Here is a 19,398-nt window from a genome sequence, read left to right as displayed (position 1 = left end):
AATCACAATCAAATAAATATGGGAGGGAATGCTATGTTAAGCATCTTGGACCTAAACTCTAAAGGATTTTAAAGGTGGGCTGTAGTCCTTTGAATTTAGCTGGAACAAGCTGTGAACTGATGGACCTCACAGGCAATTAGTGTTATATGCTTCTTGTGGCTAACACCCAAAATCAATCTAGCAGCTGAGTTTTGCATCAGCTGCAGCTTTTGAGCAATCTTCAACAGTAGTCCCAGTAAGAGCACACAGCGGCAGTCTGATCAGGAGATTCTTGGGGTAAACACCAGTTAAGTACATATTTGCTATATGTAAGTGACCTCTGGAATCTTTTGTGGGACCTAACAGACAATCTAAATCTCATTATTTTATCACTCTAAATGTATTCTGTTAATATAATAGATTTATTTCTAAGAGTTACTTCTACTATCACATTCTAAAACATGTATTTAGTCAACCACACATTTAAAGTTTGCAGGATGGATATACTCAGTTCCATGAAAGTAATCAGGACATTATGAAGCCATATGTTAGGCACCTTTCCCCCCTCAATTTCTTACTCAAAACTTTAAGATCCATACTAAGGTACTTTGAGAATCACGCTGGAATGTATTCAACATAGAGCTTAAGTGAACATTCCATCAGTGCAATGATTTCTCCTTGCACAATGAAACATTTATCCCACTTCTCCCTCCATGCACCCCTAAATCTATTCTGGGAGTTTCCCCAACCCTCTAGAGCAGAAGAGAGAAGGCGACCCCATTGTGCTACAATAATGTAGCATAATTTGTTCTGAGCTTAAAATCTGTCAAAGTACAGTGGTACCTCAGGTTAAGAACTTAATTCGTTCTGGAGGTCTGTTCTTAACCTGAAATTGTTCTTAACCTGAAGCACCACTTTAGCTAATGGGGCCTCCTGCTGCCACTGCACGATTTCTGTTCTCATCCTGAAGCAAAGTTCTTAACCTAAGGTAATATTTCTGGGTTAGCGGAGTCGTAACGTGAAGCGTCTATAACCTGAAGCGTATGTAACCCAAGGTACCACTGAATATCAGACACGGACAATGTACCGGTAAACATGAGAATTGAAATATGGGAAAAGCTTTGCAGCCAGGTTTTAAAAATCATGTATGTCCTATATATAATTGCACCATGACCACTACTATCAGTACATGGATTATGAGCCTCAGCAGGGAATGTTGCAGCATTTCTTAGGTAAACTGGAACATTTTAAGATTGGAACTACTGTAAATTACTACTAATGCAATATATTCATTACAAAAATGTGAGCGCTAACATTATTTTAGCTTACTAAGACACTGGTTTTTTTAAGAACTGGACTAAAATTATTAGAATGAGACCAAAAACACTAGTTGTTTAACTTCATAAAAAAACCCAAAAACAAAACAAAAAAGAGGGGAAGAATTGAGTTATCTTCAATCCCTTTGCTGGCAAAAATGCTGCGTTATAACAAAACTGTCATGCAAAGAATGCCTGGATTCTATCTTATCAGTATTCAGAATTGCCAAAATACTAAAATCAGGCTTCCTGACAATTTGAACCAATGTAGGAGAGTAGAAAAAATGCAGAAGGGAAAATATTGAAAATAGTTTTGCACCCCTTCTTTCTTTGTATTTGCTTTAATATAAAATAATCAGGCATAATGAGATCAATTTAGCCAACTGCACTGGATGTTGGTCAATTTCTGGGCAAAATTCAAAGTGCTGGTGATTATCTTTAAATTCCTAAGTAGCCTGGGACTCAGGTGTCTAAAGAACCACAAATCACACCATGACCTCCCCAAACGATAGTAGCATCTTCAAATAGTCTCTCCTTCAAATCCCTCTACCTTTCAAAGTTAGGGGTGCAAGGGTTAAAGAGGGGGCCTTTTCAGTTGTGGCACCCTCAAAGTGAAGAGCTTTCCTCATAGAGGTGACACATTCTGCCCATCACCTGACAAGAAACCTGATGTATTTTCAGCACCAGGTGAAGTCCTTTGTACATGCCCAGGCTTTCAAGCATATTATCTCAGTAGTTTTAGCTGATGGTTTTAATGGCTGTTAAAGCTTCTGCTGCTTTGACTGTTTTTCTGTTTAATGTTTATGTATTGTATTTTGTATCCAGTTAACTATTTTATTTTGTTAGCAGCCCTGGGAGTATTTTTAAACTGTTTATATGTGTCTATAAATAAATACCACTATATAGTTCTTAAGGTACATACAAAACATGGGAGGAATATTATCTAAAAACTGAAGGTTTCCACTGCTGTTGGTGCTACTACTATTACAACAAGTGCTATTATTCAACATTTATTCAGGGAAATACTGTAGGGGCTGGGGGAATATCATAGGCACAAAGATACAAGTCATATAAATGGGATAAAGTAGTACAAACAAACGTGGAATTGCTGCTCTTTAAAGAGGACAAAGGAGAAATAACCACAGCACAACCAAAGGACATTTGGAGAGGGATGCATTAGAGATAAAGGGCAGACTATAGTTCAGTGCTGGAACAAATGCTTTGCATGCAGAAGGTTCTCCGTTCAAATTCCTGGTATTTCTAGTTAACAGAATAACGATACAATTTTTTAAAAAACCCTTCAGCCAGGTTTAGGGGCCTTCCTGATAGTTCCACCACCCTCTTAAGTGTGATGAGGGGATGGCCTGGGAGAGAGCATTCTCTGTGGCAGCTCTACACTGTGGAATTTCCTCCCCAAAGAGGTGTGTCCAGCATCTTTATTGCATTGTTTTCATCAAATGCTAAAGATTCACCTCTTTCCCTTGGCCTTTGGCAGTTGACATATATATTTTTAAGACCTACCCTATTCTTGTGACTGTAATTTATTTTTAAATGTTTTTAATGCACCTTTTTTAATTGCTGTGACTAGTCTTGAGACCTTATGGTAAAGGGTGGGTAGTAATAATAATAATAATAATAATGGTGTGACAAAATAACCCCCCCCCAAAAAAACCTAAGCATGTAGTTCTGCATGCCAAACAGACCTTTGCACATGTTTCTTCTCCAAATTGCTTTAGAAACTGAGAGGAGTTTTGAAAACAGACAGTGCAATTGCATACAGGGGATTGTCGTTCCAGGGAAATGAATAAGAAAATTCCATTTGACAACCTTAAGCCTTTGGTGCGTCTAAAGTAGCTTCTTGGAGCTTGGCCATTGTACTTTTTGTTATTTTAAATATGTGTTTGCCTTTTTGAATCTGTAGTGTACTATTGTTTTTAGCATTTATATAGAAGTGGAATGCTCTTTTTTCCAGTGGCATATATATACGTTGGGAAAGGGGAGAAGTTAGTTAGCAAAAAATAAGTGTGCACTAGTCTAAAGTGGTTGAACAAATTAACAGTGCAATTCTACACATATCTACTTTAAAGTAAACGCCATTCAGTTAAATAGGACTTTCTCCTATGTAAGCATGTATATGATTGCAACTTTAAAACATGACTACATAACTATAATCAAGCTGATGGGAAACATGCATTTCAACCACATGTCTATTTAATATTGTCCCTTTCATATGTATGTCAAGTCAAGTCAAATCTTAATTTTTTAACTGATTAGGTTAATACGAAAGAAAGAAAGAAAGAAAGAAAGAAAGAAAGAAAGAAAGAAAGAAAGACTATAAAGAACTTTACCACATACCGTTATTCTTTGCAAAAAATTGAATTTCTTCCAAGGAAGAAAGCTGCTCCTGCGGACAACTCGATACACACAATGCAGTTGAATTAATTTTGAGATTTTTTATTTCCAAATCACATGAATTCAAAAAGAAAACAAATCTAGGAGAGAACAAGAAAACTTCGCATTAACAAACAACTAAATTTTCACCTTGCCTCTCCAACAACCTGTTTTTCCTATACAAAACAATTTTTAAATTTAGAAACACATAAAAGTGATTTCTTTTTTGTAAACTATTTTGAGGGGTTTTTAAAACAATCAAACAGCATATAAATTTTACGAAATATAAATAAATATTTTTTCCCTGAACACAATACAGTTTTATTGCAGTAAAAATATAAGGTCAAGTCTGCTGCTGATCCAGTAGGGAGTAATATTTACACCCTAGAACAACCTTTATGAGCCCAAGGAACATGTTCTCTCTCATCTGGGAGCGACATGTCAGTCATGGGCATGGCCAGAGGCAACTGTGGGCACAGCCACACAAAAGCCACAAACATCCCTCCATCCAGGCAAGCAATAGGTGTTATCATAGTTCAATGACATATTTCAACCAGACAAAAGCACTCTGGTAACTCTAGAGCAGTGTGGATGAGTGTTGTGTCCTGCTGAGGGCGGATGTGGCTTGAATAAGGGCATGTCTTACTTAGAGAGGCCAAAGGCCAAGACAGAAGTACTTGGAAGGCCACATTCAGTCTCTAGGCTTCAGGTTCCCAATATTTGTCCTAGGGGATTTCAGTGATTTGGGAGCGAGGAATCCTTTTTTAAAAATATAATTTGAGATTTTAAAATTATTGAGGTTCTACATTTCGGAGGTTTCATTTTTGTTTTAAATGTCATATATTGCATCTTTTATTGCTGTAAGTCACTCTGAGACCTACATGGCGAAAAGCAGGATGTAAATAATTAATAAATTTGTAAACAGCTAAAATATATAGGATCTCTCAGCCTTATTGAAGTCAATATATTGGCATTTACAATTATTACTTTAGGCATCGTTTATGTATTCCTGACTGAGTACATTTTACTTTTATCATTATTATTACTACTATTTATTCAGTTTTTATACTGCCCTTCATCCAAAGATCACAAAGCATAAGATCACAACATAAAAATACGAAACGAGAACACAAAATACATAATAAAAAAAAGAACGAAAACAAACACATTTAAAAGGAAATAGAATGTTAATCAGCTAAAGGCCTGATTTTATTTGCTATAGCTTTTGATAACACTGCAGCCTTTTGAAATAAGAACATGCTCACTTTTTATCCGTCATATCTTGTCCCGACAATGGTGCACCGACCACAGGAGTGTTCTTCCGACCACATATGTTTCCATAGCTGTCATATCCAAACACAAGTCTTTCTGCAGCTCCAGCTGTTATAGCGTAGCCAGTTATAAACATCTATGAGAATACATATGAAATCTGTCACACTGTTATGGAATCCAAACCAGGCCTCTTTTCTCCATAAGAATCACTGTTATCTGCCAAGAACTCCTTCTTTCCACAACAGCAAGGAGGTTAACTCACACAGAACTGAGCCTGAGCTTTGCATAAATAATAACAGCGGTTCCCTGGGGAAATCCTCTAGGACACATCTTAGCACTTATTCCCATGAGCTCAACAACATTCAATATCTATGCATATGTGTGAAAACTGAAAAGCCCAGGATACTATCTGATTGGTTTCCCATTGTCTGTCAACAACCCTCTCCCTGCCTCCTCACAACAGAAAAACAAGTTGTTTGGATAGGTCTTTTTCTTTCATAGAATCAGAATCATACAACTGTAGTTGGAAGGGACCCTGAGGATCATCTAGTCCAACACTCTGCAATGCCAGAATATGCAGCTGACCCATTTTTGTCGTGCCTTTGCTGGCATATTCAAGTTACTGAATATGGGGGTGAACAGGGAGAGAAGATGGAGGGGAAGTTCCATTGTGTAGCCAAAAGTAGTTGTGCTAGCAGAACTGTTTCATTGGATACCACCCATTTCATCAGGAATACTATGGTACTTACCAAACCTGACCAAAAGAGAAAGAATATCATCAACCAAATGGGGTCTGTGCATTTCCTATACATCAATGGTCTCCACTTTCTTGGTTCAGGTAACCCATCTTCAGAAACCTGGAATTTTAAATATATATAATGATGCAATTATATAATGGATATACAGTATGACTGTGTCTTGCATGGGGGTCAGGTTCTGGGGATGGCACATATATGCAAAAATGTTTATATTTGACCCACCCCTTTGGAAAATGGCCCCTGTGTGAGTGTTCTTACCTTTTTGGAGCCACATGCCAAGTTGGCATTGCCCAAGCAAGGCAGAGCGCTTTTAAGCGAGATCTTGTGAGAGTATTCCATGCTGGAAAAGCCTTGCACAAAAAGAGCTTTTAAGCTCTCCACCTTCTGTGCATTTAGTGAAACCTCACAATGCATGTTCAGATGTGATTACGCTGCATTAAAAATTAGAGAACATAAGAAGAGCCTGCTGGATCAGTCCAACGGCCCAACTAGTCCAGCATCCTGTTCTCACAGTGGCCAGCCAAATGCCCATGGGAAACCGGCAATCTGGATTCAAACACAAGAGTACTGTACTCTCCCGTCCTGTAGTTTCAAGCAACTGGCATTCCACCAACTGTGGAGGCAGAGCACAGACAAGTTTATGTAGCCAACATGTCTTCTTGTGTGGTAATCTCTGCCACTGACTTTAGTTTAGTCTCTGTATAATGTGCCAATCGCCACTCTATTAAAAGCATGCATTATCTCTAAGTAATGAAATACCTGGGAAAATTCTGATAGGTGTAGTAGTTAGCAGGTATAAATACCCAGAGACAAAAGGTGTGTCTATAAGGGCCATTCACTTCACAAATTCATTTCTCACAATTCATCCAGTGCCTGCCTTCAATCCATGGTAGTATCCTACCTCTCTGAAGATGTGGGGAAATATTACAGGTCACAAGGCCTGACAGGAGTAATGGCAGCACAAATTTTCTCTTTTAGTTTTCTCACTCTTGTATACTGTATAAAGGTAAAGGTAAAGGGACCCCTGACCATTAGGTCCAGTCATGGCCGACTCTGGGGTTGCGGCGCTCATCTCACTTTATTGGGAGTCGTCGTACAGCTTCCGGTCATGTGTATACTGTATAGGTAAAGGTAAAGGTACCCCTGCCCGTACGGGCCAGTCTTGACAGACTCTGGGGTATTGCGCCCATCTCACTCAAGAGGCCGGGGGCCAGCGCTGTCCGGAGACACTTCCGGGTCACGTAGCCAGCGTGACAAAGCTGCATCTGGCGAGCCAGCGCAGCACACGGAAACTCTGGTTTACCTTCCCGCCAGTAAGCGGTCCCTATTTATCTACTTGCACCCGGGGGTGCTTTCGAACTGCTAGGTTGGCAGGCGCTGGGACCGAGCAGTGGGAGCGCACCCCGCCACGGGGATTCGAACCACGACCTTTCAATCGGCAAGCCCTAGGCGCTGAGGCTTTTACCCACAGCGCCACCCGCGTTCCGGGTGTACTGTATAGACATACCTAAATGGGAAACTGAACTTGTGTTGGCACATCTATTTCCACACTCTGGTTCTGAGCTCCTGTTCACTGGGCAATACCCAACAATGTAAACTACTGTATGGATATTATGTTTCTCTGAAACTTTATCTCACAGTACAGTTTAATTAACTTTATTTTTCCATTCTAGGCAAATACAAACACATTTACATTCACTTTAGTATGAAAACCCATGACTGCACAGAGGTATGTAGTATTTCTCAGATGGGTGTGTTTACACTATGATCTGATTACATGTCATGAAAACTTCACTACCTGCATCAACATCATTTGCAGGCAGCATCTATCTTCCCCCATGTTTCCCGAATATATGATGCCAAACAAAAAAACAAAACAAAACACTCCAAAGATAGCTTCCTCTGGGACAGATAAAACCAGGGCTGATTTTGCTGGCACAGTATAAAAAAACACAGCCAGCAGCTACGTGACATTTATTTATTTTGATTTACTTCCTTTCATTAGAGAATGCTTTCAGGGCAGATTTGCCATTTTTCTGCACTGCCAGCTTCCAGAGAGGAACACTATTGTGGAACCATCCCTGAGGGAGAACCGTCACAGAAGTTTGCCCAGATCAGAAATGCTCTGAACCTTTACCCCCTCGCGCTTTGTTTCCTGTGGCGGCCCCTTAATATGTGCCGTTTGTGGTGACAAAAAGATAAGCGTGGAAGGAGGCCTCCTCACTCCGGGAGAGATAAAAGCAATGCACCTGTCGGCCTAGGAGGCGGCAGAGCCCACGGGAAACGCACCGCCATGGGAGTCTTGAGGAAGAAAAGTGAATTTCAAGTGGAAAGTTTTGGCGGGGTATCTCGACCGCCTCGTCGGGGGCCGTTGGGAGCAGGCGGAGGTCGCCTGGAAACAGCAGGAGGAGGAGGAGCGGCAGCCGAAAGCGCCTTTTTCTCCCCTCAGGAGACTTCCCGCCACTGAGGTTGTCAGCGCCGCCGCCTTCCCGCCCCCCGACTCCCCTCAGGCTGAGCGCCCTGCCGGCTGCGAGTGGTGGCCCCCTTACCACGTATTCCCCGCTGTAACACGCCATGCTGCTCTCCTTCCCGCCTCCGCCTTTTCCCCTCTAGGGCAGCAGCCGCGCTGGGCGGCTCCTCCGTCCTGCTCTGCCAGGCTCACGAAGGCAGGGCCGCGACGAAGCTGGGCGCGGATTGCTCGCTCTTAGCGACGACGAGTCAGCCACCCACCTTCTTACCTTCCCCGCCGTCGCCTCACCACCCGCCCTCCCGCAGCCCGGCGCCCTGAGGGCAAGCGCCGCCTTGTTTTAACTCGCCGACCCCCTTGTTCTTTTTTTTTTTATTTGGCCGTGCCCAAGGCAGCTGGCGCTCCTTCGCCGTCCCCTAACCCTGCAGCCAACTCTCTTGAGGAGCTCCAGGTGGACTTAAAAGGCAACGTGAAACCGCCCGCGCGGGCGCACGGATGACCAGAACCACCCCAAGTTTCTAGGATTCTAAAGTCGAGGCGCTAAAAGAGGGAAAGGGCAAATGACGCACTGCTGTGAAGAGCCACGGCAAAAGACTTCACTTTAGAATACATTTTGGAGTCCGTTTCTTCATGGGAACACGAAACGAAGCTGCCACCTTGCATCTTCAGGAAATGTTTTCTTTTTACAAGAGCCGCCAGGGCGCAGCCTCCGACTCTCCGTAGCACTTTTTTATTTTCCCATTTGCCCACACGCTTCATAGTGCTTTGCTCAGATTCACACACCCCTTTTGGCTCCCGTCCCCAACAACTCTCAGAAGGCTCCGTTGCCTTCTAATTGTTACAGCATCAACTTGGCAAGCAGTTGCACGGGTTGGTAACCGTCCTTCCCGTAGGGTTGCCGCCTTTGAACCTGGTCATTTATGGATGCTCAAATCACTCACGACACGGGCAGAGTGTGTTGAGGAGTGTCTTGTAGCTGTAATAATAATAATAAAAATAAAAATTCCTCAGGTGGGCACAGACCCTTCATGCAATCAATTTCTGGGTTTAGACCAGGAGAAAACAATGCACAAGAGTGCCGAATAAACTTTAATTGTGCAACCTGAACCTGGCAGTATGTGATAGAATCCCAGCCAATAGGGACATTCTGAAAGAATCTGAGGAACAATGTCCAAAACAGCATGCTGGGTAGCAGTTGCATTGAACAGAACACTACTGGCTGCTTTGTTATATATGCAATGTGTGCAAATTGTTACTTAACTACACAGAGAATTGTAGTGTAGTGCTATAAAGAGAACAAGATAAGCAGGGCAAATAAAATGCCAGTGAACAAAGGCGGGGGGGGGGGGGTTCCTACTTCCACAAGTTCACCAGGAACCTTTAGTAGAATATGTCAGCTGCTGCTGTCACCGAAGGTAATGATGATGGCACTGGGGACCCTTTTCTTGCTGGCAGAACCTGGCGAAGTCACATTTCTGGACCAAGGTGATAAATAAGGAAATGGAGGCTCTAGCCACCTGTGACTGCACAAGCTGCTTCTTCCAGAAGCTAAAAAGCAGAGGAGCCACAGAATGGTAGCCAAATATTGTAGTTGCTTTAATTGCGTGCAGTACTTTATTCAGTTTGGCCTCCCTACACTGCCATGTACGTAATTGGATTCTATTCCAGTTTAAGTATCTACAAGTTGTAAATATCTTGCAGTCTGGGCTAGATTAGAATAAAAATATTTATGTAGATCCGTCTCCTAGAACTTACCTCAATGAGCCAAACATTAAGAATTATTTTTTTCCTGATTTCTCTCCACATTTGTACAAATATACCAAAATTAGTCACTGCCACTGAGCTAGCATGAGCCACCATTTCCAGATGTGGCATAGCATCACAACATAATGCAGTTCCACAGTATACAGAAGGGAGCAGAGCAGAGGCGGTGCTCAAAAGTCCAGCTAGTATTTCACTTAAGGAGCAGCACAAACTTGTACATCTCGTTGATAGCAGTAACTTTCCATAACCAGATTGCAAATAACAGGCACCATAGCAAAACAGACTTCATACATTTGCCTCACACAAGTTGCTTCTGCAGCTACAATAGCACAAACCAGTCTACAGATTTTAACACCCAGGTGATAATCTGTAAAATTTAAACTGAAACTAAAAGTTTGAAAATACAAAAGTTTTGTAAGATAAAATATGTAAGACACTTGGCCACAAACTGCTTTATTTGGTATGAATTACATTTTAGCAGCTGGGCACATCATGTAACATAAGATGCTAATCTCCTGTTCAATTTAAGCAGAAACCAGACCTTTGTAAATTAATACACTTTACAAAGAAGTATTTGGGGGAGCATTACTGAGGGTACATCCAGAAAAAACATGCCTAAATTCTGTTGAAATGCACGTTCACCCACAGTTAAGCATTCAAGTCGCATTCATTTCAGCCTTCTCTATTTTGTGCCTAGAGAATATTTTCTGTGGCTGCAGATTTTGAGTTAATAATAAACCAAGTGAAATGAAGATGCAAAGGAACACATCTTTCAAGCCAGGACATGGTCATATTATGATTTAAATCTCCTAAAAGATTGAAGTTTTCTAGATTATTTACTTTTCTGTATTCACAACCACAAAGTTGTGATTCATGATAGTATGTCAAGCAAATTGAGCAAAATATTGCCTGATACTGTATTTTAAAAGAAATATTTTAATATTTTAGCATGTTTTACTAACACACATATGATACCTTCTTCCACCTGGTGGTGGTGCTCTAAGATGTTAAAGATAGAGTAGTTTCATTATCTGGACAAATAAAGATACAAGCTTTTTTATGTTGATGCTTTATGTTGATGCTTAATACAATGCCGAAGCTCCAGCACAAAGATGGACATCCTTAATATCATTGATTTTGATTTTTCTTGGATTGTGGCCATTTCCTTGAAACTGGATGCAATCCTATACACACTTACTTAAAGTTAAAATTTAATGTTAGGTGGCAGGAGAATCATTATTCGATGTGTTTCACATTAGGAGATGTTTTATGCTGTAATTTAGTACTTTTGTGCTATAATAAAATTAGCTTCAAAGGTAGCACTTGACTGTAAATAAATGCCAGGGGAAAGAGAAATTTAACAACAACAACAACAACAACAACAACAACAACAACAACAATGTATGAAACACTGATTTAGTCCAACAAGAGACTACTTGTTCTGTGAGATCTGATAAGCTCCAGGAAATACTTCTGAAGACTCTCTGATTCCAAACAATGCTTGTGTTAATTTTGTTTGTGGCTCTAAAAATGTATACATCACACCATCATCCAAAAGTGAATTTCAAAGCAATAACCATAAGGACTGAAATTCCATAATTCAACATTAGAATAACATACATCAATAGAACAGAAATACAACAAAATTGAAAGGAATAAACTATTCAACCAGCTAAAAATACAGGATGTTAATATTAATGTAGTTTAGAGTTTATTTTATTGGAACAGGGTTAGATATGTCAGACATATATGGAGGCTGTGACAAATGGTAACTTCAGATCCTGTACTTGTTTTGTTGTTTTGTTTTTCCTTACAATTATTTATAATTGTATTGGTTGTATTTCATTTATGATTTTGTGTTCAGCCTGGAGTTTTAATATATCAAGATGATGATGATGATGACGAAGAAGAAGAAGAAGAAGAAGAAGAAGAAGAAGAAGAAGAAGAAGAAGAACAACAACAACAACAACAACAACAACAACAACAACCTATTGTCTGTGGAGCTTGGAAGACTTGTGTTTTGCAGCACCTTCACATTTATGACCATTCATACTCTTCATCAAGTTATATGTAGATTCCTCACATTATTGAGGGGAAAGTTGACAGAAACTGAAGGGGAAGTCCCAGAAGTTGGGAAAGTGAATATCTACTGACAGATTTTATGATTGAAAAAGAATGAACAACTCTGCAGGAGCTGCCTGTGCAAACACGGAATGTCAGTGTTAAAAGATTTGTCCATTGTCTCAAGCTGTATGTCTAGGTGTGGCTAATACTAACTCAAAAGGTTTATGTAGAAGATTTGTGTTTGAACAAGTAAGCAATCATACCTGTTAACATCAGTTATCAGGTGGCTTATTGAAAGATGCAGGAGATAAAGTAGGCGGCTACTTAAAAAAAAAAAAATCACTTTATTAGCATGCCCGTTCTTCAAAAAGACCTTACAGCATATCTGGGACTGACCCTGTTTTAGCCTGCAAAGTAAATTAGTCTGACCATGGTGAGCCCTGCCATGCTGCAGGATGAGACAAGCTGCTCCGGGAATCACTATGGGTGTGTGTAAATAAATGAAAGGATGAAGAGGTGTCTGAATGGTATAGTAAAACCAAGCATCAGCCTAAGGCATAACTTACACTTATGCATTGCCAAAAATTAGGAAATGTATGACCAAAAAAGGAAGCAAAAGAAGATATGATTTTGCATAATATTTGCATATGCTAATTTATATGCAGAGATGCAAATTTAGAAATAATTACTAAAATTTAAATAGAAATACATCTCCCTATAGTGGGGACAACTGTCACTAGGTGACCTATGTGCTGCTCAGTCTACTGTCCAAATGCTAATAGTTAATGGGCTCTCCTTTCTTAGGGTTCTTTATCTCTACATCAGACTTGGACTGCACAATCTTGGATTCCTTCAAACAGAGGGTTGTTCTCTGAAAGTGCTGCAAATAGAGAACTGTATTCTGTCTTCAGCACCCTTCTCCAAGATCACCCAGTAAGCTTTATAGCTGAGTAAGAACTAGAATTCAAGTCTTTCTTATCCCAGGACAACTCTAGAACTACTGCAAAACACTGGCTGTCAAATTAACAACAGAATGATAAACAGGAACATCAGCAGGAACAGATTTACCCATCACTGCATCTCTGTGGTGGGCTAAGCAGGGATTTGAACACAGTTCTTCTGGATACAAGACTATACAGGACAATGCAGTAATAAATATTGTGTTCACATTAGCGACATAGAGTGCACTGAAGTCCCCCACCCTGGTGACTTTCACAATTCTTTTCTCCTGAGCTGTTCACATCAGCACAGTTTCATCAGTGTCAGACTTGTTTCTCTATGTGTACACACGGGGACCTTGACAGGCCAGGGATATCTTTACCCTATGCCACTGTTTTCACACCTTAGTTAGAGAACGGTTTCAGAACTCCAGTCAGCATGAAGCTGGTTTGAGAAATAATGCATCAAACAGCAGTATCTTACTACAAAATACAGGATACATATACATTTTGGATAATGCCATGTGAACACAGATTAAAAACCAGCACTGGAAATGCTGCAAGTGCCCAGTAAACAGGAGTGTGAACACAGCCTCAGTGAAGCCTCAAAAAATGTCCAGGATCTGAGTTTTAGTACAGCACCTGTAAAAAGTGGTAGCACCAGAAACAAATATTGAGAGAGGACAAGAAGGCACAACGGTGAGAGTAGATATGAAAAGTGCCTTTCTTTCCAAGGGTCCAACAGTGGGGTGGAGCATGTAGGGAGAAAGCTGCTTGGTGGGCAGATGTGCACCCTCTTGCTCCCTTCTGCTGCTATATAAGCAGATACAAATCCCCTTCACGTGTCACTGATATGAAGGGGGCTGTATGCGTTGAAGAGGTAGCAGGGCTGTGCTGTCCAACATCAATGCCATGTGGCTCCCTTGCTCTATCCCCAGAGTCTATACATTCAGTAAAGACCCTGTGTGATCAGCTGAATGGAAATCTATGTGCGTAGATGCCTAAACCTGGTGCAGTTGCTCATCACCTGTATGTTGAGGGACGGGGCCAGTGGTTTCACCATCACTGCCCCTTTAACATGTGGAGACCATTATTGTGTGAGTAACACATGAAGGAGGCTTCATTGTTTTGCAGGGTGATTTGTTGTTGTTGTTTAGTCGTTTAGTCGTGTCCGACTCTTCATGACCCCATGGACCAGAGCATGCCAGGCACTCCTGTCTTCCACTGCCTCCTGCAGTTTGGTCAAGTCACAGGCAAACAATATATGCAGTGTATGTTAACCTTGATGCTGTTTTGCTTCTACACAGAGGGTTACCAGGATCACAGCATAGGTGGCACAGCACAAAACCCCATCTTATTTGAGATATTTATTCTGTTTGCAGGCTAGTGGATACCACTGTTTGGCATGATGATGAAGTAGGCTTGGGCCCATGAAAGCTTACGCCAGAATAAATCTATTAGGGCGATATCCAATTAAATCACAGAGGTGGCACACTGAAATTAATGGACTTTGAATGCAAGGGATTTGATGTTTTAAACTGAGGAGTTTGAGTGGGAAAACAAAAGTAATCAGCACATATAATGGTTTTTTTTAAAAAAAATCCTACTGCTTTAAAAAAGTTTTAACTGCTACTGTTTTAAAGATGTTTTAAGCGAATGCTTTGACTGTTTTTGAATATTTTGGTTTGTTTTAATTTGTGAGGAAGAGTGGGATAGAAATTCAACAAATTAAAAAAATAAAATATTGCTGTCAAGTTTACCTTCTGTGCCTCGGGTGTTAAAAGAGGAGTGTGCCTTGTTTCATGGCTTGTAAAAACTGGCCAACAAACTCCCCTGGGGCTGCAAATTTTAGCATTGGCATTGAAGGCTTCTTTGTCTTTTAATATGCCTGGAAGGCAGGAAAAGAGAGCAATCTTTAATACGCAAAAGGTGCCCATGAGAAAGTGACCTGGGAAAGAAGCCAAAACTGGAGCTAGCCACCCAGCAAGAACCAAGCACCAGCGGGCTCTCTGACCACAGCAAAAATATATTTGGGCATACACTTATCCCTGTTCAGTTGTGAATAGAAAGGGGACAAAGTGTTCTTGCCTGATAATGGAACAGAAATTCCAACAGCCAGCACCTATACTTGTCATGTGTTCATTTCAAAGGAATGCAGCTGAACTGGACAAGCTTCAGCTACTAGTGGCTATTTATTAAGTAAGAAAGCAAACATAGTTAAGAAACAGAGAGTATAGCCCTTTATGTAAACATAGCTTCCCCTTCTTTCAGAAGCAACTGTTTTTTCTTCCAAACACATTTAGCAAATATGAGTTCAGGGATGAAATTAAACTATGTGCTTTTACTTATAAACAGGTGTTAACAGACACCCCAAATGTTATATTGGTCCTGAATTAAAGAAACAGCTGCTGTGGTGAAAGACTCTCCCCAGCAGGTGACAGCAAAAGACAGTATTTTCTATACTTCCCCATGCAATAGTTTGAAGCCCAGTTCTGGTGAGAAAATATATCCATGGGGTTTTGATGTGTCCCGTCCCCCCCCCCCCCCCACTGAGAGTGGGAGGTATTGCTTAAGATTGGTAGTTAAGAAACTTCCCTCATGTCTGAGGGTGGAAAAATAGGCTAAGTCACAACAATCTCACATTTGCTGGAAGAACAGGGAATGAAGGGGCACAAGGAAATGTTCCCACTTCAGAGATAATTGGCCTGTTTCCAAATACATGACAAGACAGGTCCAAAATCATCAAAGGTGAAGCAGGCTGGTCTCAAGGCTTGAGGCCTATCTTAGTGGGGTGCTTTTAAATTTTTGTTTTGGCTAAGTTTGATAAATTTCTGAAGCTCTGTCAAGCTCTCCATGAAAAGAAAACACTAGCCTAGGGGGAAGGGGAGAGAGATGAGTGGGTTTCATCTTGTGACTGACAGCTGTGTAGTTCGCAATCAGGGAGTGACTTTACCAGGGACCTCTGATCACAGTGTGGAAGGAGTGTTAAAGAAAATAATCAGGAATTGTTCCAGTGAATTTTCTTCTCTGTGAAAGTTGTCTCACTCTTTCTCTTAGGAGCAGTGTCAGGTGGCTTCTGTTCCAAAGAATTTACTGGGTTGGTGGTTGTGTTGAGTGATCTTTCCTTTTTCTACTCCAGACCAAGCCTTTCCTAAAATCCCATCCCTTCATCCTTTTAAAAAATTATTTGCTGTTGTGTTAGAGTTTAGATAAGTCACTTCCATGGGAATCTTGAAAGCACCCAGAATATGATACAAAAGGATTTTTGTACTTTATGTCAGTTCTAGTTACTCGTTCCAAATAGATTGTTTTCAGCATTATTGCATTTTGATACATTTTTGTGGTATTTTGAACTAACTGAGCTTTATGTTTTACCTATATAAAGGCTATGTACACACCTTATCACATATGCACATTCTTTCCCTCAAAGGATACTAGGCACTGTAATTTGCCACTCATAGAGTTACAATTCCCAGCAACTCTTAATGAACTACAGTGTCCAGAATTATTTGAGGGAAATAATGCACTTTGAATGTTCTTTGAAAGTACAGCGGCTGTGCAAGCAGCCAAGGAAGTAAAAAGGCAGAAAATGAGATTTCTGCTTACGAGAAATAGTTACCAATTATTTAATGTTGCATAGCCAAGAAGAAGAACAGAGGGGTGATATGCAGAGAAGGGCTGTATCAGTTTCTCAATGGCTTCCATGGAGCTCGATGGGATAAAGTAAATAGGCAGGAGTAGCAACATGGGCCAGAGTTAGGAGTTTGTCAAAGCAAAACAACATGCTCCAGACACTGGGATCACCAGGGGCATGTTTAACACAATAACAAAGGGTTAATTACCCAGTATAGAAAAGAGACACCAAACACTGAGACAGCAGTGCAGGTTGGTATGATCCGCTACACGTTTCTAAGAAGTCTTGATGAAAGGGAACATTTCTGTATTGCTTAAGAAGAGAAACTACTTTGGTTTGCTGTAGCACGAAAGCTCAAGCTTCCCATAGAATGTGTTCCCCTTTGCAAGAATTGCAAAACAAATCTAACTCTATTTCTGCTGCTTCTTAGAGCTGTCATGTATGCAACCATGGAGTGACACTTTTGCACAATCCCTGTCACAGGAAGTCTATCCGGAGGCTAAGAACCTCGGAAGGGGAAGCTCTTATTTTCAGCAGTCAGGGTAGCATGCTTTTAAATAGAAAAAAACTGTATTTTTGGTAACAGGATGTTGTGCTTCTTCATAATGAGCAAACCCCCAATCACTGACCTATAGCAGGGCCCTATGGCGATTATTACAGCACAGAAGCGAGCTGCTCACATCATGGGAAAATTACATCATCCATAAACTGCTGGGGAAAACTCAGGAAAATAACACCACAGACAACTCATGAACTCACTGAACTCTATATTCACTTACTCACATTAATATGTATTTTAGTGGAATATCCTCAGTTGCTTCTGGAGCTCATAGGAAAGGGATGGCTGGTACCCATAAACTGATTCAACCCTTTAAGACATTAATCGTGTGATTTCCACCACTGAACACAACACACGCGAAAGGTTAAGCTACTGCAACATCCTGTTTCCTGTGGTCCGCAGCGAGATACTTTGGGGCAGCCCATTAGCAGGTGATTAATGTGATGGTGTTTGACATGTACTCTATCCCTTGTGTTTATTATTAATATTATATGAACACACTCAGCAAAAACAGTTTTGATTTGGGATACCTGTTTTGATTCTGCTGTCCTTCCACTAGCAATTGGTACTGAAGCTCAATCCAGGTGAAACTGATATGCTATTCGTGGGTGGTTCCTCTAAGTTCATCTTGTTCAAAATGAGATCGTACTCCCACTGAAGGAAGAGGTTTGGGGGTTCTGCTGGAACTCTTCTGTCACTTGAGACACAGGTGGCCTTGGTGGCAGCAAAGTACCTTCGACCAGCTTTGGCTGGAAGCCCAGCTACACCCTTATATGGACAGGGACAGACTGCTGCAGTGATTTATGCTCTGGTAGCCTATATATTGGATCACTGTAGTGTGCTATGTATTGGACTGCCCTTGTAGATAGTTCCGAAACTGCTGCTGGTGCAGAATGCAGTGGCCAGACTGCTGCTGGGGACTAGGTGAGCTAACCTAATAATACCAGTATTAGCACATCTACGCTGGTTGCCTATATGTTTCTGGGACCAATTCAAGGTGCTGGTTTTAAACCATAAAGGAGATGTGAGCAACCTTTGGCCCTTTAGATGTTGCTGAACTACAACTCCCATCATCCCTCACTATTGTTCCTGCTTGCTGAACCGCCCTGAGATCTTTTGATGAAGGGCAGTATATAAATCAAATAAAGAAAAATAAAGAAACGTTTGGAGGGCTAAAAGTTCCCCACACCTGCTATATGCCTTATTGACCACATCTCCTGACAAGAATAATCCCAGACCTCAACATGTGTCATCTGAGGCCCTTCTTCATTGCCACATGCCTTCCCGAGAATTGTTTGGAAGGTGGCAACATGCCAGAAAACCATTTTGGCTCCCTATCTATTGAATGCTCTCCTAATTAAGACCTACCTGGTACCAACACTGACCTCTTTTCAGCACCAGGTTAAGACTTTCCTCTTCACCCAGGTATTGGATGAAATTTTATAAATTATAAAATTTGATTGTAACCTCTGTGTTAGGCAGCTAATGATACAATAATATACAGTGGAACACTGTCCCAGAATGTAGAAATTTTACTTAGCTATCCTGGCCTCCTGTTTAGTCCTTAAAATAAAATAAAATAATTAAAAAATCTCTTACAGCAAACCAGAGGTGACACTAAACGTAGTATATGAACTGCTGAGGATAGTGGGAGAGATTTTCATTTGCAACACATTGCATAGGGAACAGCAGTTTCTTCCATCAGCTGGGTCCTAATAAAAATCCATCAGCAATATGTAGTAGCTATCAGCCCCAAAATTCAATATTTTATGGGAGCTTACCCTGTGAGGCTAATAGCTGTTGTGGGAGATGAATTTAATTAGAACTTTGATGTGGAAGGAAAGGATCAATCACCCCTTCCCCACATACCATATTCCTGATGGAAATCAGGTTCCCCTACAGCAGCTATAACACTAAAAACCATGGCATTTGGAAGAGATGCTTTTGTAGCTTCCTTTGAGTTTCCTATTGGGTGGGGCAGTGAGCAGCTACACATGCAGAATACTGTATACTCTCATTCCTGTTCCTCTCATTCCTCCTGTTGTCCTTCATGTAATGACTCCAGACTCTGGCAGCAGGCAGGACTCAAGCAACATGGAGGGGGAGAGACTCAGCATCATTCATTCAATTTGTGCAGGAAATGCATACACTGGAAATGCATACACTGGCGTCAGCAGGTATGCGTCACTATGAATCAGGTGTTTATACTGAATAATGCCCAGGGAAAATAATGTGCACTTAAATTCTGCTGGCCTC

At 41.0% G+C, this 19,398-nt stretch overlaps 1 protein-coding gene across 4 annotated transcripts in view; it reads right to left on the bottom strand.

Annotated features, from left to right (window-relative positions):
* Window positions 1-19,398, bottom strand: part of SLC44A3 (solute carrier family 44 member 3) — a 99,749-nt gene that overhangs the window by 28,844 nt on the left and 51,507 nt on the right. The window contains exons 1-4 of one of the 4 annotated variants that reach the window (XM_077928453.1): window positions 8,266-8,445; window positions 5,708-5,815; window positions 4,952-5,094; window positions 3,651-3,787 (exon numbers count right to left, since the gene is read on the bottom strand). In XM_077928453.1, the coding sequence (XP_077784579.1) occupies window positions 3,651-3,787; window positions 4,952-5,094; window positions 5,708-5,815; window positions 8,266-8,292 (415 nt within the window). In that variant the 5' untranslated portion in view covers window positions 8,293-8,445. Of the gene's footprint in view, window positions 1-3,650; window positions 3,788-4,951; window positions 5,095-5,707; window positions 5,816-7,965; window positions 8,063-8,265; window positions 8,446-19,398 lie in introns of those variants that run through there. The other 3 variants (XM_028732727.2, XM_077928456.1, XM_077928454.1) reach the window with 3 other exon arrangements.

This window comes from Podarcis muralis, chromosome 5, assembly GCF_964188315.1.
Source record: "Podarcis muralis chromosome 5, rPodMur119.hap1.1, whole genome shotgun sequence".
Taxonomy (NCBI): domain Eukaryota; kingdom Metazoa; phylum Chordata; class Lepidosauria; order Squamata; family Lacertidae; genus Podarcis; species Podarcis muralis.
The sequence above is the reverse complement of the archived record's forward strand: the minus strand, read 5'-3'. Positions and strand labels throughout refer to the sequence as shown.